At 45.3% G+C, this 17640-nt stretch overlaps 1 protein-coding gene across 1 annotated transcript; it reads right to left on the bottom strand.

Annotated features, from left to right (window-relative positions):
- Positions 1 to 1988: 1988 nt before the first annotated feature.
- On the bottom strand, positions 1989 to 9988 carry LOC146189122 (uncharacterized). The gene is made up of 3 exons (XM_084603213.1): positions 9857 to 9988; positions 2655 to 3457; positions 1989 to 2310 (listed from the first exon to the last, which is right to left on the bottom strand). Coding segments are annotated over exons 1-3 (816 nt in total). The 5' UTR covers positions 9869 to 9988; the 3' UTR covers positions 1989 to 2309.
- Positions 9989 to 17640: the final 7652 nt, after the last annotated feature.

Genomic DNA, 17640 nt, shown 5'->3' with positions numbered 1-17640 from the left:
TGCCAAAAGAATTTGCTTTTAAGACGTATATTATGAGTTCTTTAACAATCATGGAAGTACTAGCCATTGGAGAAGGTAGAGCGAAAAATCTTCTTGCCTTCAGCAAGTTCGGAAAGCTGGAAATGCATTACGAGACACATCGTATGACTCAGAAGTAGATCCTCTGGCCTCTAAACATTTGACAAATGGTGTACTTCTGACATTTTGTTTGAGTATGTTTATTTCGTCGTTGACACGACGCATTGGGATGTCAAATCAGAGTGATTAAGTAAAACCCAAAAGTATATTTTGTTTTTAATTTCCCTAGGTTTGAATTCCAAAATTACCCAGAAATATTCACAATGTTATAGCATTTCACGTGTTTTGCTGCAATTTATTTTTCTTTTCTCTTTCATTTTCCGCAACACTGCTATCATTTTGTATACGGGGGGATATATCAGGCCTTGGTGTAGTTAACTATCCAGTTAGTTATCTGAGATTTACGGTTGCATACAACTCAACTGTGAAATAGCAGATACCGTTGAAGCAGAAAAGAGGTCATCAAACCATTCTAGTCCATCTGTTGTCAAGAGGCTGTAGCCGATTGCATTACACCTTCAGCCGGTTACTATGTCACCGCGGCATAATTAAATGAATCATTGCCAACTAGCGCAACAATTTACTTTACGGGTGATCAGCGCGATGCCATTATAATGGCTCAACGAAGCTTCTTATAAAGTAATCTTTGTCACCCTTTCGAATTTATATTTGACTACTGTACGATGCTTGCAGTACGCGATTATGCGCATTCACATGTATGCTGCGCATTTTTTTTCTATGCATATATATTTGAACAATCAAGCTGACTTTTTATCTGGTGCAACGAGGCCTCTATTTTTATTTTGTTTTTGTTTTTTTACAGACCTCATGTGTGAAGCAGAAATGGCACTTCTTAATTCCCAGAATTTCAACCGCAAATGATTGCAGGTTTATTAAATCAAGAGGGCGGTTAAATGAGCTGTTTTCTTGGCCAGCCCAACCTCTCCAGCCAGATTTTCCCATCCTGGCACTACTAAGTGCCTCATAGCAGCATAGCCCCAACTACCTCACCAACCAGAGCCACCTCACAAGAACTGTTCCTCTGTTTATATCATACATATCCAAGGGTCGCCTATCAACATTATGATCATTTAAAACGGAGGCAGCTTAATAATTTATGGAAATGACCGGTGATCGGCCATGAGAGAAAGCCATCGGTTTGCCTTCCTTGGAAATGTCATAGGATTAAGGAGGATGTCCTATATGTGGTATGAATGAAAAAGCCAACAATAATTCCATATTGGTATAGTGCCATAGTGATTGTACGATGGCCAATATTGGCATCAACGATAGTCCAGCATTGGTAAATGTAGTGAACTCCCCGAAAGCTAACGTAGGCTTGATATTGATGTCACTATTTTTCATCATTAGACCACCATCGGTCCATTAGATGGTGTGTTGTTTTGAATGGAGCACAAGTCACCTGGAGGGCACAGAACGACCTCAAAACAGAATGTAGATGAGTCTCATTGAAGGAGACTCGTGGCATCCTTAAAGTATCCCGGGTAGACTTTGAAACAGCCACATAACTCGGCAACGTACAACGTCCAACGCATTATATTTGACAGAGTCCCAAAGACTCGTTTTTGCATTGCCGCTGCATAGAGCTTGACTTGATTTCCAATGCCGCAATCGACAATCCAGCCTAACTGAACTAACTTAGTTTCCTGAAGCAAAGCAACACATACCTCGGATGCAGAAGAGGTACCTTTCGATTTCTATAGTGGAGCGTGATATCCAGTAGTTTTCCAATGAAGGAAACGTTTTATCAAGCCCGATTCTTTACTTTTCTTGGATAAAACGCTTGAACAGATGAAAAAACTCATGAAATTTGAATCTGTTTCGTCAAATGAACCTGCATGAATAAAACGAAATCAAGATCCGCAGATAAAAGTATAAAGATGCATGAATGATAGCATATACTGCATTTCTCTTTATTCAAAAATATGTCTCAACCAAGATCTTCAAGGTGGCAGTGTAGAAGCGTTTCAGTAGAATCTCATCTTCTTTTGCGAACTATTCACACTATCAACGTAAAGTCATAAAATTGTAGCATTCATCCACCAGCGCATCGGTCCTTGATTTCAGTTTTATATCTAATCACAAGAGGTTTTTGGAGCTGTCCTTGAAAATGCATAAATTAAAGCTTCTGGGCGCAAACTTCAATCTCTCCAGCACGTAGACTTGCAGACAATGTGCTAGCGTCTCTGAAGATGCCATAGAGATTTTGTTCTGAAAAATAAATCAAAGTATAGGTTATTAGTCAGTGTACAATGCCCTTGGGGCACATGACTTTTACGTCAACCCGCATTTGTCACGAACAAAAACCTGTAACTCTCAGCACGTGCTACAAATATTTCGCCGATCCAAAACCTGTATTTGAATAGAAAGTTTATTTCTCCGCACACATTACAGTGGGAAGAGGGGACACTGGGAAAAAAAGCTCCACAATGCATCTTGAAGTAGCACCCACTATCCCAAGAATACATCGATACCAGTGTCTTTCGCGAACATCAGGCTTAAGGCGAACTTTCATCCTTAGTATATGACCTGTTGTATAGCTTGCAGTCACTTACCACCATTTGAGAATTTTTATGATGTTTCCATAGCCGCCACCGAGACCACCGAGGCCAGCATATCCGCCGGCACCACCGAAGCCGCCAGCAGCACCAGCACCCCCGAGACCACCATGGCCACCAGCAGCACCAGCACCACCGACACCACCATGGCCACCGGCGCCACCGAATCCTCCGAGGCCACCAGCGCCAGCAAGACCACCAAAGCCGCTAGCCCCGCCAAATCCTCCAGCTCCACCGAAGCCACCTCCAGATGCGGCGGCGGGCACAGCCGCAAAGGTGACAGTCGGGACAGCGACGGTCACGGGACGAGCCACAACCACTGGACGAGCTACGATTACGGGACGCGCCACGGAAATCGTAGGACGAGCGACAGTCACTGCAGGAGCAGCGATGACCCCGTAGGCGGCACCACCGCCGAGACCACCTCCCAGACCGACACCACCAGCGCCGCCGAAACCACCTCCGAGACCGAGTCCGCCTCCACCGTACAGACCCCTCACGCTTCCGGTACTGACACTATACGAGGTAGAGACGCCAGCGGGGGCGGCGAAGGTTGCAGGTCTGGGCGCCACGGGGGCTGCCACGGCGACCGGGGTGGCAACGACAGCAAGGCCGGGGCCACCTCCAGCACCAGCTCCGGCCCCCGCTCCAGCGCCGGCTCCCGCACCAGCACCGTAACTGCCACCAAATCCAGCCCCACCGCCAGCCCCGAATCCAGTTCCATAACCTCCATAGCCGCCGAAGCCGCCAATGAAGCCGGCAGAAGCGGCGGAGAGGAGGGAAAGAAGAATGGCGGCGAGCTGCAAGGCGAAAGAAAAACGTAAAGTGTTCCAGGATGTCCGCAGGTAATCGGCTGCTTTACATAGAGGCTAGATAAAAAGAGAGGTGCAGCTCCCTATGGTCGTGCACTAGACGAAAACGCATGACCCAGGAATTACGAAGAGGCATGAGAGATATCTAGGCTTTTGCTTTTCGTCTAAATTTTTCAGTGTAGGTGGCAGTTGTATCTTTGCGTCAACCCTACTACACTGGCAACTAAGGAAACTTTCTTTCATCTGGCCACAATGCACTATTCATGTTCGCGATGCCGCGTTCGTTTTGTGCCGTGCTTCGATTTCTAGGTTGTGAGGCGGAGTCATGTGGCTTTTTCACAGGCAAGCAGATTATAGCAACCAGACACCACGCTATTGGCCACGTCGAAATCATCCACTTGTGCTTATGGTGCTGCTTTGTGGACAGAGGAACGCATGTGAATCGCAGCATCAGCATGCAGCACCAGATCGGTCTCAAGATAAAAGGCTTCTGCAGAGCTCATTTTATTGGCAGAGCAGTGCCTGCGCCCTAGCGGCTCTTCTCAAAGGGGCAGCTCATGGTATTCCGCATTGTAAAAGGCAAGTCGTTTTGACGTTTCTCCCCCGAACTCACTCTATATATATACAAAACATTTGCTTTTCTAAACTGATTTTGTTGGTCAAAAGTTATACAATGCTTTCAAAAACAGAATGAAAAAATTGCATGAGATATGTCCAAATGACTACTTGAAGTATTCTTAAGCCGTGATTTCTTGCCTGCCACTTCGAATCTACTCTTTAATGCTTTCTAGGGGAGCCAGGTCGCCGCGATTTTGCACCACATGGTATTTTATAGGAGAAGCGGTAATCATATAAGTTTCCTTTAGCAGAGGGAGTACCATGCGTGGTACACAAAAATAATTTTAACAAATTTTATAAAAGGTACGTATGTTGAATTCGTTTCGCGTTTGTGCAAATTTTATGGATGAATCCGCCTTCACACAACGATGCCGTCTGTCTCCAGTGGCATTCAGTTTTATAATGCATGCGCTCAGCGAGTTTCAGAAAGGCAGTAGCATCGAAACATAGCTTAAATAGAATGTAATGCAATTCAAGTTCTTTTTGTAGGTTGCAAATAAAACTGCATTTTATGCTCGAGTATACTGCAGTTCAACGTCTTCTTAGGTTCCAAATAATTAAACTGCCTTTTTAGTGGAAGTAGACGTCGAGTGAGAAAGAGGGAAAGTTACTGAGAAGAACCACCGATGAATCGGGGACATTTCACTTATTGTCAAATATTTGCGCCTGTTTCCCTTACCAGCTCATCAATCACCTGCTTGTCTTTCATTGGGACAGCCCAGTTCTGCAAAGACAATCGCTTCGCTTTGACATATGGCAACGCTGCTGAGCGGGAGACTGCCAGTCGCTGGAGTGCACTGAAATGCTAGCGACGTGTGTTACTTATCAAAGGCGACTATCATTTAAGGCAACATAAAAACTGCTAGATATACAACTGAAAGGTCCGGGACAAGTTCATTTGCGAAGAAAGGCCATCTGACAAATAAAACTGACATACTAACACGGTGATTCCACGTCAATCCGTGATTATAAGGTAAGGTGACGATCACCGAACCGGAGGAAGTCGCACCTAGTAAAATAGTTCGAACGAACGATATTGGTAGACACTAAGCATTTCCTTCAAGCACTTTTTTTTTCATTCATAATATTCTACATTCCATGTTGTTTGCTTCCCTCGGGAAACGATTAATGGCACTGGGCTGACTTTCCAGTTAGAAGGCGCATAAAATTGAGCACATAAATTTCTTCCTGTGTTCGATTTTATGTTTGAACCCTTTGAAACGTCGTCTTCACTATTCCAGAATAGAGGTGCCATTTTACACATCATGGGTAACGATGGGGGGCAGTGATCCCCTTCATGGATCACTGCCTTGTCGTGGCGGAGGGGCTTGCGAAACTCGATGAAGTCGTGAGCTCTGCTGTGTAGGGCCACCCAAGATAGACAGGTCACGGCAGAGAGTTCTGACAAAATGTGATTCACTGGAGAAGGTAATTGCAACCCACTCCAGTATTTCCTGCCAAGAAAACCCTATGGCCAGTCACAATACCATTATCGATATGGCGCCGGAAGATGAGCCCCCCAGGTTGGAAGGCGTCCCACATGTTACTGGGGACGAACAAAGGGCGATTCCTAGTAGCTCCAGGACGAATGAAGCGGCTGGGCTAAAGCCAAAAGGACGCTCAGTTGTGGATGTGTCGGGAAGCGACCGGAAAGTCCGATGTTGCAAGGAGATATATCACATAGCAACATGGAATGTAAGATCTATGACGCAAGGTAAACTGGATATCGTCAAGCGAGAAATGGACAGATTGGACATTGATATCTTGGGTATCAGCGAGCTCAAGTGGACCGGAATGGGAGAATTTAACTCCGGCGACCATTATGTCTTTTATTGTGGGCACGAATCCAAGAGAAGGAATGGGGTCGCTCTCATAGTAAACAGAAGAATGGGCAAAGCAGTGCTAGGGTACAACCCCAAAAACGACCGAATGATTTCACTTCGGATCCAAGGTCACCCTTTCAACATAACAGTTATCCAAGTCTATGCACCGACCACTGCTGCTGAAGAAGCTGACGTTGAGAGATTTTATGCGGACCTACAATGCCTTTTAGACCGCACCCCATCATCAGACGTCGTTTTTCTCATAGGAGACTGGAATGCTAAGGTCGGGAGTGAAGAAATATCCGGAATTACAGGCAAGTTCGGTCTTGGTGAGCCAAATGAAGCTGGGCGGAGGCTAGTAGAGTTCTGTCAAGAAAACAACCTGACCATAGCGAATACTCATTTTCAACAGCACAAGAGGCGCCTGTACACATGGATTTCACCGGACGGTCTGTACAGGAATCAGATCGATTATATTATTTGCCGGCAGAGATGGAGAAGCGCTATACAAGCAGTAAAAACAAGGCCTGGGGCCGATTGGGGCACCGATCATCAGCTTCTTGTTGCCAAAATTAAGCTTCGATTGAGGAAAACGCAGAAAACTAGAAGGCCTTTCAGGTATGATCTGGATCAGATTCCATTAGAATATGCTGTGGAAGTGAGGAATCGATTTCAAGAATTAAATCTAGAAGACAAAGAGCCCGAAGAGATGTGGACTGATGTTCGTGATATAATACAAGAAGTTGCTACTAAGGTAGTTCCAAAGCAAAAGAAATGCAAAAAAGCAAACTGGTTATCTGAAGAGGCTTTGCAAATAGCTGAGGAAAGGAGGATGGCAAAAGGTACGGGGGAAAGAGAAAGATACAAGGTTCTCAATGCGGATTTTCAGAAAATAGCAAGGAGAGATAAGAATGCCTTCCTGAACATACAGTGTCAAGCAGTTGAGGACAACAGCCAATTAAGGAACACAAGAGCTCTGTATAAGACAATCAAAGATATCAAAGGAAGCTTCTGTGCTAAGCTGGGCGTGATAAAGGACAAACGAGGCAAGGACCTCACTGAAGCCTCAGAGATAAAGAAGAGGTGGCAGGAATACACAGAAGAACTGTACAAGAAGGACCCGGATGTGCAAACCTAACATAGGACGGTTGTGATTACTGATCTCGAGCTGGGCATCCTGAAGAGTGAAGCTGAATGGGCCTTAGCCAGCCTTGCTAAGAACAAAGCTAGCGGAATTGATGGTATTCCAGCTGAGTTGCTTCAAAACCTCAACCACGACGCTGTTAACACACTGCATACATTATGTCAAAAGATTTGGACAACCCTGCAGTGGCCACAGGATTGGAGGAGGTCAGTTTACATCCCCATTCCAAAGAAAGGCAGTGCCAAAGATTGTTCCAACTACCGCACGATTGCGCTTATTTCGCATGCTAGCAAGGTGATGTTAAAAATCCTGCAAGGTAGGCTGCAGCAGTATGTGGATCGGGAGCTTCCGGACGTGCAAGCTGGGTTTCGCAAGGGCAGAGGAACTAGAGACCAAATAGCCAACCTTCGCTGGATCATGGAAAAAGCAAGAGAGTTCCAGAAACCCATTTACTTCTGCTTTATTGATTATGCGAAAGCGTTTGACTGCGTAGATCACAGCAGATTGTGGCAAGCTCTCCAAGAGATGGGAGTTCCAATTCACCTCATCTGTCTCCTCAGGAACCTTTATGAAGGGCAAGAGGCCACTGTCAGAACTGGGCATGGTCTTACTGATTGGTTTCCGATTGAGAAAGGGGTGAGACAAGGCTGCATACTGTCGCCCTGCCTATTTAACCTATATGCAGAGTGCATCATGAGGAAGGCCGGTCTGGACGAGTCTTCAGCTGGAGTGAAGATTTCTGGAAAACGTATCAACAATCTTAGATATGCGGATGATACCACTTTAATGGCAGAAAGTGAAGTGGAACTCAAGAGACTTCTGATGCGCGTACAAGAAGAGAGTGAGAAGTTTGGGCTTAAACTGAACATTAAAAAGACGAAGATCATGGCGTCTTGCCCTATCAAGTCCTGGAGCATGAATGGACAAGAAGTGGAAGCTGTGACAGATTTTCTGTTCTTGGGCGCCAAGATTACCTCGGAAGGAGACTGCAGCCATGAAATTAGGAGACGCCTGCTTCTGGGAAAGAGAGCAATGGTTAGCCTTGACCGCCTAGTAAAGAGCAGAGACATTAGTCTGCCAACCAAGATCCGTATAACCCGTGCTATGGTTTTTCCAGTTGTGATGTATGGATGCGAGAGTTGGACTGTGAAAAAGGCTGACCGCCGAAGAATTGACGCGTTTGAATTGTGGTGCTGGCGAAGACTCTTAAGAGTTCCTTGGACTGCCAGAAGATCAAATCAGTCGATATTGTCGACCATAAACCCTGACTGCTCATTGGAGGGTCAAATTCTAAAGTTAAAGCTCAGCTACTTTGGTCATCTGATGAGAAGAGAGCAGTCGCTGGAGAAAGATTTGATGTTGGGAAAGGTTGAGGGTCGCCGGAGAAGGGGTAGGCAGCGAACGCGATGGTTAGATGGCATTCTCGAGGCATTGCAGATGAAGCTATGTGATGTTAAGAAGATAGTGAGAGACCGGAAAGCATGGCGTGACATGGTCCATAGGGTCACGAAGAGTCGGACACGACTGAACGCCTGAACTGAACTGAACTGGGTAACGAAAAATCATAACGCGTTGCACGGTTCATCTTGACTAAGCCGTTTCTCGCGCATAGAAGCCGCTTGTTGGCGAGCAAAGATCTTTGCAAATCGAGAGTCTGGTCCACAGCCAACCTGGACGTAATTTTGCCTTTCTCACGGTACCCCAAGATGGACGACTCTTGGCGTCGTCCTCTATCCTACTTGCATGGCTCAGTTCATTTCATCGCACATCCTCATTTACCATCAAGTCAACAACGGAAGTTTTCGTAGGATGTTCACTGACAGTGACGAAAACCATGACGATATCATAAGCTCTGCAAAAGGCGTTCCTAAGGATACCATCACTCACCTTGCTTGTGGTATAATATCCAGTGGCACGGCTATGAACGAAACAACTGGCTAAACGCGTGTTTGAACAATAGCGTGAGTTTAAAAGAATCGAGAAAATCAGTAAAGACTCCATTTAGCTCAAAAACATGTCTTCCGTCGTATTCGTTATCAACAACAGCAGTATGGCAGGAAGTGAGTGAAAGAATTGCTTGTTGACTAACAATAAGATCCATGACGGCAGTGTTAGGAATTACGAATTGCGATCCTGGTTGCGTCCTTTTCAAGCGACTCTGTGTCATAGACATCGCCTTATGTCCGTTACAAAGTTAAACATCTGTATCCCGCCGCAGCTGTGCTCGGGGCCAGCTGCGACAGTTTTGCACTAGCTAACAAGCCAATTCCACCGTCCACATTCATTCTTTTGGTTGAATAGGACGCTTAGTTCCACAAATCTTCGATCTCGTCATGGAGATTCTTAGCGCATTTATCTCCACAGATGGGTGGCGTGGCAACCAAATTTATACGCGGCTGGCTAAACTGCCGGCTAATATTAGCTGCTGAATGCCAGTCTTGCCGCTCTGCCGCTGTGGAGCAGTGGTTAGGACCCTGGACTTCTGTATCTAAGGAAGCGGGAGCGGCCCGGCTGGGGTGGCTGCTTTGCGTTGAAGGCAAAAAGCAGGACGCCAGTGTGCTCTGTAATGTCAGTGCACGTTAAAGAATCCCAAATGGTACAAATTTCCGGAGTCCTCCGCTATGGTTTCCCTCATAGGGAAGCCGCTCTCAACGTCTCACATCTCAACGTCTCAAAGCCTGAGTCGCTTTAGGACTATAAGTCCCACAAAACAAACCTGTGTCGCCATCATGTACCGTGATACGGCCTCTTCCGCGCCGATAACATCATCCGACAGATGCTGTGCAGGTCTCACTTACTCACCACGGGGTTCATGTCGATGCTGGTTAGTTCCACTGGCGGAGTAAAGATCCAAGGAACGAGAGTGGTTTGGGGTTACTTGGGAGATGCTGGGGTTTATATACTCTCACCCGATGTACTCAGGGATGGTTGGCGGCCCTTCAAAAGATTAAAAAATAAATAAAATGTGAAGTAGCCAATGATCGCGGAGGACGTCGCTTCGCAACTGGGCGTCAGGAAAGGGTGGTACGGCGAAGGGTGCACTTTAAACACTGCTCCGTGAGTGACTTTTTCGAATGAAGCACGCGGGAAATCCCCTCTCGAATCCTCTCACCGGTAGCGTCCCAGAAGTCGTCTCGTTTCTCCTCCCTCAACATTTAGTAGGGCGGTCCGTAACGTCCGTTCAGGGCCCCGTATGAAAATGAGCAGGCAAAACGACGTACGCAGTAAACGACAAGGCATCACATCCTCCGCATCGCTTAACCCGATGTAACCAGAAGAGCCGCCCTCTAACCGTCATTCCTCTCGCTCTTAACTTGACCGTCCGAGCGCGTTCTCAGGACCGTCCTGAATCCCGCTCGCCGCTAGAAAGAGCAACACCCAAGGTTATGAAGTTGAATCGCGGCCAGACCAGGACGGAACCCAGCAAACGTGATGAACGCCGTGGGCGCGTAACCACGGAGGCAGCCCAAATTCACTTTGTGTGCGAGCGCTTGTTTAAACGAAGGCATGGTTTGGTTATGCTAGTCTCGTCTTATCGCTTCCGCCTCACCTCTCTTTGAGTTTGATGGAGCCGCTCGCCTATTGCTTTGGCGTGATATCTCGCTCTCAATCGTAATTTCAGATGCTAAACTGTCCTTTAATCGTACACGCGGCCAGAGGAACGGAAGAGGCCCGTACTCTTCATAGGCGACTTTAGATAAGGCCGATACATGGAGCGTTAAATATTCTGCGCCTGCATTCCCGCGTGAATGAGTCCTAATAACCGTGAATACTCTTCGGTGTCGTCTATATCGCGTTAAATCTAGTTAAGTATTCCGGAAACACTGTTTTGTTAAGCTTGAGAAGCCTAACAAAACTGCCAGTCCTCAACACGTGATAAATTTATTGATTTTTGTTTGACACGAATCTTGTGCATACTAGTGTTGTAAACATTCTCATCACTTACGCAGAAAGTAATATCCTTCCCAGGATACAGAGAGCATGTTCGAGTAGAGATCTTCTAGTATACCCTAGAAATACAGGCGTCTTCTACTGTGTACCCCTCCCCCCCCCCCCCCCTCCCTGCGAAGAGCCTATGTATGAAAGCTAAAACAAGCGTACAACTTTAAGGCCGCTAGTGGTCGATAATTAGAAGAACTTAGTTGGTGTATGGCCCACTCCGTTCAAAATCATGCATTTCGAGAATATTAATAAACTGATCTTGAAATTACGGTCACAGTGTATAAAAGAAATTTATCAGTACAGTGATGCCTGTACCGATTGAACTGTATACCTTGCGCGTGAGTCATTAGGGAATGCGGTCTCCTACGCGTGACTCGCCGGCGTTCTTTCGTCTCCGGCTGAGTGAGCGTATGCAAATGAACGCTATAGTGAACGCCCATAGACCCTGAAAAGTGATCACGAAGCTCAGTTTAGTCAGCGGCGCAGGAAGATTGATTAAGTGTAATGATGGCCTCCCGTACAACAAAATTGCGCCACCTTCGGGCACAAGGACACCAGCGCCAATGAAGAAGTTCTACGGAAGCGAACGTTAAGCAGCCTCTTTGTAGTTAGGGTACATCCTAATTGCTCAGCTACCCGCCATAAACGAACACGAGAAGATTAATGTTTTTTTACTAAACCAAATTACACTCTACTTTTGTACACAGGAAGCTACAAAGAGGGTCTCCCAAGGATGCGGGATCAAATCCCGGCCTCGGCGGCCGCTTTTCGGTGGAGGCGAAAATCAAGGCCCCCGTGTGCTGTGCGATGTCAGTGCACTTTAAAAACCCTCAGGTGGTCTAAATTTCCGGTGTCCTTCACTACGGCATCTCTCATAGCCTGAGTCACTTTGGACGTTAAACTCCACAAACCAAACCAAACCAAATTACGCTGTGTCCGCACGATGTTGTGGAATGTTCTCTGGGGAAATCAGGTTGCATCAACGTGAGCGCGCAAGCACAGTAATTGCTTGCTTAGACGAGTAGAGCGTGTCAGTTTCAGGCAAGAACATTGTGAGGATGAATGTGAGTCGTGCAGAGATGCGCAAGGGTTGCCTTGCAGTATGGTTGGCAGGCCTTTGCCAATTGAACTGTCACTCTGATGCTCTCGATACCGCTTACCGTTAAAATGCAAAGCGTTGTTAATGTTTCAAATACGAGAAATACCGGTATACCTCCAATAAGTAGTGCCCGCCTGCTTTTTGATCGAAGGAGACTCACAATACTGTTCATGGGATTATCACCTAGTGGACTATCGCCTGCGAAGCATGCTTAAGAACCATGGTTGCACCAAACTTTAGAACAACGTTCGCAAATTTGGTAAGTTTCAGAATCAGTACACGTTGTTTTGGAACTTTGCGGCGACTGTAGAAATACAAAAAATAACGCTTGCACAGTATCATATAGATCGTAATTTTCAAGGATTTCCTCAAGTCCATGCGCTGATCGTATTAAAAAGGTGTTATTTACCTAATGTAATTTCGCAACGGGCTCGCCATGCTGGTGGAGGTTAGGGCAGTCGATTGCTGACAGTGAGAAAACGGGTTCAATTCTTCGGTGGAGGCGAAACACAAGGCCCCGGTTTAATATGCGATAGCGGTGCACGTTATAGATACCGATGTGGACGAAACTTCCGGAATCCTGAACCAATTCGCTTTGAGACATTTAACATCACGCACTAACCAACAGGTAATTTCTCAAATAATCTTTTAAATGTGTACGAGATATTTTGCAATCGTTGTGACAAGATCATATTTACAAATTTTACATTTACTCACTTTTACTTTTTACCCAATTTTACTATCTACAGGTCATTGGTTGGCCATCGTTAATGGCTGGGTATAGAAGTGCTTGCACATGATATCGTTTTCAAGGCTCGTGCCTGAGTGCACATATTCGTTACAGTAAATTGTCTTTATTTCAATCATATTCGTCATTTCCATAGTGCAAAGTATGTTTTGCCGCTGCGTGCCTTAAAATTCGACTGTTTTTCTTCTGCGCCGTCATTCTGCTGGTTAAGCCGATAACTGGTATACCGGGATAACTGGAAACTGTGACATATTTCTGAGAAGTTTACTTATAACTTTTTGTAACAGTTGAGAGAACATACGATGAAGATTATATGAACATTGGGATACAAAAGCAAGAATTACTTTGTTATAAATTTTGAAAGGTACCTTGACCAAAATGGAAGCTAACCTGCAGCTGGAGAGGTTTGAAACTCACTCCTTTTCATTTTGGGCATGCAGTTCCAGTCAGATGTGCGTTAAAATATATTTATTATCCTTTCCATTTTGCAAATTCTTCCCTAGCTGTTTGTGCTGCGTTACATTTGTGGCTCGAGTCCTGCCATGCGATTTCCATCACACGAGACTCATTTGTACACTGTCAGGTAGCGATTCGTCTTTATCAGCTTCGCTGCGATCTATCAACGACAAAATGTTTTTTGAAAAGTTTGCTTCGATGCTCGCATAGTATCTGGTTACTTTTGCATAGATTCTAGCAAAGCGCGCTTGGAAAATATGTTCTTTCCCCCTACTTCTTTTTATCTTTTTTCTAACTTACAACCAATGCGACGCCTGCTTCTGAATATCTCTCATTCCTTATCGAGAAGAAACAAATCCGCCTTGCTGAAACAAATAGCAAACTTCATTCGTGGATGAATTCATACATTTTCTTGCTTTTCTCTACTCACAATGTCCACGTGTATAAATAGATTGGCATCTGTCCATTCCATGACGCCAGAATTTGGTTCACCTGAAGAAAACAATTTTTCAGTGTTCGTTGTTTTCATTCACTTACCCATTGTGCTGACCGACAGCTTTTGTACGTTTGCTCGTGTAGGTTCCTGCATCTCCGGTTCAAAATGAAGGCTATTAAATTTCCTCATTAGGTATGTTCTACTTACTACGACTTATAGAGCGCTCATTTTAGTCTGCATACGAAGTCTGGGGCTGAAACGTGGGGGCTAACCAAGAGAGTTCTACTTAAGTTGAGGACAACTCAGAGGGCTATGGAACGAAAAATGGTAGGGGTAACATTAAGAGATAGAAAGCGTGCAGAGTGGGTCAGAGAAATAACTCAAGTTAACGACATTCTAGTGGAAATTAAGAAGAAGAAATGGACATGGGCAGGACATGTAGTGCGAAGAGAGGATAACCGATGGTCGCTGAGGGTAACAAACTGGATTCCAAGGGAAGGAAAGCGTAGCAGGGGGCGGCAGAAAGTTAGGTGGGCGGATGAGATTAAGAAGTTCGCAGGGGTCAAGTGGATGCAGCTAGCACAGAACCGGGTTAAGTGGAGAAATATGGGAGAGGCCTTCGCCCTGCAGTGGGTATAATCAGGCTGATGATGATGATGATGACGAAGTTAAAACGACGCCCTGTTCTGCCTTTCCCTTTTTCCTTCGTAGAGAGTCCGTTCCCTTTATGATTCATTTAAACGATACGTATTATCAACCTACTTAAGAATACCATAAAGGGATGTGCGGCTGCCTTTTTGAGAATGGCTTAGAACATTCCATTTTCTTATCGAATAATATAATCGAAAGATTGAGCACAAGGTTGTAGATCTGATCTACATACAAAGGTATATATGAAAGAGGCACAGACACCAAGTAAAGCACAACGAATTATTTGTGCTCAATGTGAAAGAAAAATGCAACCATGGAGGTAATCTTTCATATCCATCAATTGTGGAGATATCCAAATTGATCTACAGCAATATAAATATCGCCCTCTGCTTTAGTGGGTGACGGTGTCTTTTGGCTTTGTTTGTATGTCATAACGAGCCCCCTTATTTTTTATATTTGTTTAAAGTTGCGAGTGACAATTTTTTGGATATACAAACTAGAGCAGCTCAGTCACTGGCATTCAGTACAGCACACGGAGGGTGACTTTGTTTCCGTGGTTGTGATCATTCATGAAAAATTTGTTGCATAGTTGTGTAATCGTGCAAGCAGATGACAACTGCGTATTAAAGCTGTGTTCTTATATCCGACCAGAAAGAGGCTAGAATGGGAACCAAATGAACGTTTAGGGAAGCATGCGAAGCACAGTTTATATACGGCAGAGTAAATAAATAAAAGGGGTTCAACGCTGCCGAGTTTTGAATTTTGAACGCATCAAACTTCACTGGCGTTCTAGGCAGAATCCACTATCATGGCCTGGCATACGATTCCGGCAGATGCTTTCCATGCTCCCTCGGTCAGCCCTCCGCGGCCGTACGCGCATCTGCTGGGATGCCGCTAGCCTCCTCCTCCTCTCTGTAGCGAGCTAAGCGGTGGAGCAGCCTGTAGAACGCCGCACCTGAAGATAAAGAGGTTATATATATATATATATATATATATATATATATATATATATATATATATATATATAAGCAAGGTCTCGGTTCTGGCAGTCTTGAATCCATAGGTATCGTAAGAGGGGTCTAGCACAGCTTTCGCCCTCACTCTTGATCACGTTCTACGTGACGCTGGCGGTAACAAAGGACGTTCCACGTCCGCCGCTATGGCTGAGGGTGGCGCTGGTGAACACTCTCAAGGCTCGTATACAGACAACATAAATACCCAAGCAAGTAGCAGGGGGGGACAGCGGCCGATGTAGCTCAGTTGGAAGAGCCCCGGACGCGAAATTCGGAGGTCGTGGGTTCGGTTCCCACCATCGGCACGTTGTTTTTTCTTCTACTTTGTGTTTATTTATCTTTCCCCTAAAGAGATTACATTACTAATTTCTGTGTATATCGAAGTAAACATTATGAATATTAAAAAAGAAACGGCATAATGTACCATCCCCAACGCTTTCCTTGGCCTCGCCGACTGTTGGCTTCTTTCCTTCCTTCAGGTGTATATATATATATATATATATATATATATATATATATATATTACCTAAATTGGGAGCCAAGGGTGCTGCATCGCTGTATTCCGTTGTCACTCTTTCATCTTAAAGGCGGAGCCTATGTTGGCAGCGCCTGCGAAATCGGCTATATCGTGTTGTCTCATGACGTCAGACGCCCCACAATTAGGCAGTGCACCGCAATATCACTTGCCAACTACAATATGTCAGTGGCATGCCCGTCCGTTTTGCTCATGACATCGATACCGCCGGCAACACCATAGGTGGGAGCCCGTACTAAGGGCCAACGAATATTGCGCGCGACGCTGTGCCAACTCAGCTACGGCGGCTGTTTCCACTTCTGGATTTGAAAGTTGAGTGGGGGACAACCGCATGAGCCACCGGCAATGATCAATGCACTCAGCAACTTCAAAACAAACTAATATACAGCTCTGCTAACTTATCTGCGCTCATCATCATCATCATCATCATCAGCCTGATTATACCCAGTGCAGGGCGAAGGCCTCTCCCATATTCTCCACTTAACCCGGTTCTGTGCTAGCTGCATCCACTTGACCCCTGCGAACTTAATCTCATCCGCCCACCTAACTTTCTGCCGCCCCCTGCTACGCTTTCCTTCCCTTGGAATCCAGTTTGTTACCCTCAGCGACCATCGGTTATCCTCTCTTCGCACTACATGTCCTGCCCATGTCCATTTCTTCTTCTTAATTTCTACTAGAATATCGGTAACTTGAGTTATTTCTCTGACCCACTCTGCACGCTTTCTATCTCTTAATGTTACCCCTACCATTTTTCGTTCCATAGCCCTCTGGGTTGTCCTCAACTTAAGTAGAACTCTCTTGGTTAGCCTCCACGTTTCAGCCCCATAGGTGAGTACAGGTGAGTACAGGCTATATAGGTATTTGCTATATAGGTATCTGCGCTATATAGCAAATAATCTGCGATTCTGTCGACTAAACTACGGTTCTAAGAATTTAGCTGAAACCCTATCAGCTAAGCTATGACTTAATGAACGGATGTGCGGTTCTATCAACGGAGCTGCAGCCCTAGCAACTGATCTGCAGCTCTAAAAAAAAAAAGACTACAGCCCTAACAACTAATCTACGTTTGTAACAAGATAGCGGTGGCTCTACCAACTGAACTGGAGCTCAGCGTACTGGTCCACTGCTCTGCCAACAAAGACAACGCTCTAATACTAAGCTGTTGCTCTAACAGCTGAGCACGGACAGCCGGTCGTCATGGGCTTGGACTTCTGCGGGATGTGATTGGTTTGCTCCTTCGCAAATTGTTTTTTGTCTTGATGATTACGCGATTAATTACCACCCCCAAGATAATGACGTCAAAAAAGAAAGGATTGTCAAAAGAAACAAATTTCAGCTTTTTTTCTAGGTTTCTATAACTTTTGAGATGTTGAGCTGGAATATCATTGAATTACTAACAATACTTGAGGTAGCCTTAGCGAATGGTCGTCAGAAACGATTTCTGGACGCGTTTCAACAGATATATATTTAACAATGACCAATGTGTGTATATGGTGAATGCTCAATGGCTGTATTCTCGCCGGCAGCCAGCAGGCCGATAAACTTACAGCAAAGCAGTTCTGATGTAAACAGAAGCACAGGCGCCAATAACACGATAATCTGATTCAACATAAGTTCACTTAAGTATATGTCTTGAATCCAAAGTTTTTTTAAAACTCCGGTTTATCACTTGAACATATGTGGAACCAATTTAGGAGCGAGGAGCA

Source organism: Amblyomma maculatum, chromosome 5 (assembly GCF_055883805.1).
Source record: "Amblyomma maculatum isolate TAMU_Amacu chromosome 5, ASM5588380v1, whole genome shotgun sequence".
NCBI lineage: Eukaryota > Metazoa > Arthropoda > Arachnida > Ixodida > Ixodidae > Amblyomma > Amblyomma maculatum.
Note: the sequence above shows the minus strand (reverse complement) of the source record. Positions and strands in the feature narration are given on the sequence as shown.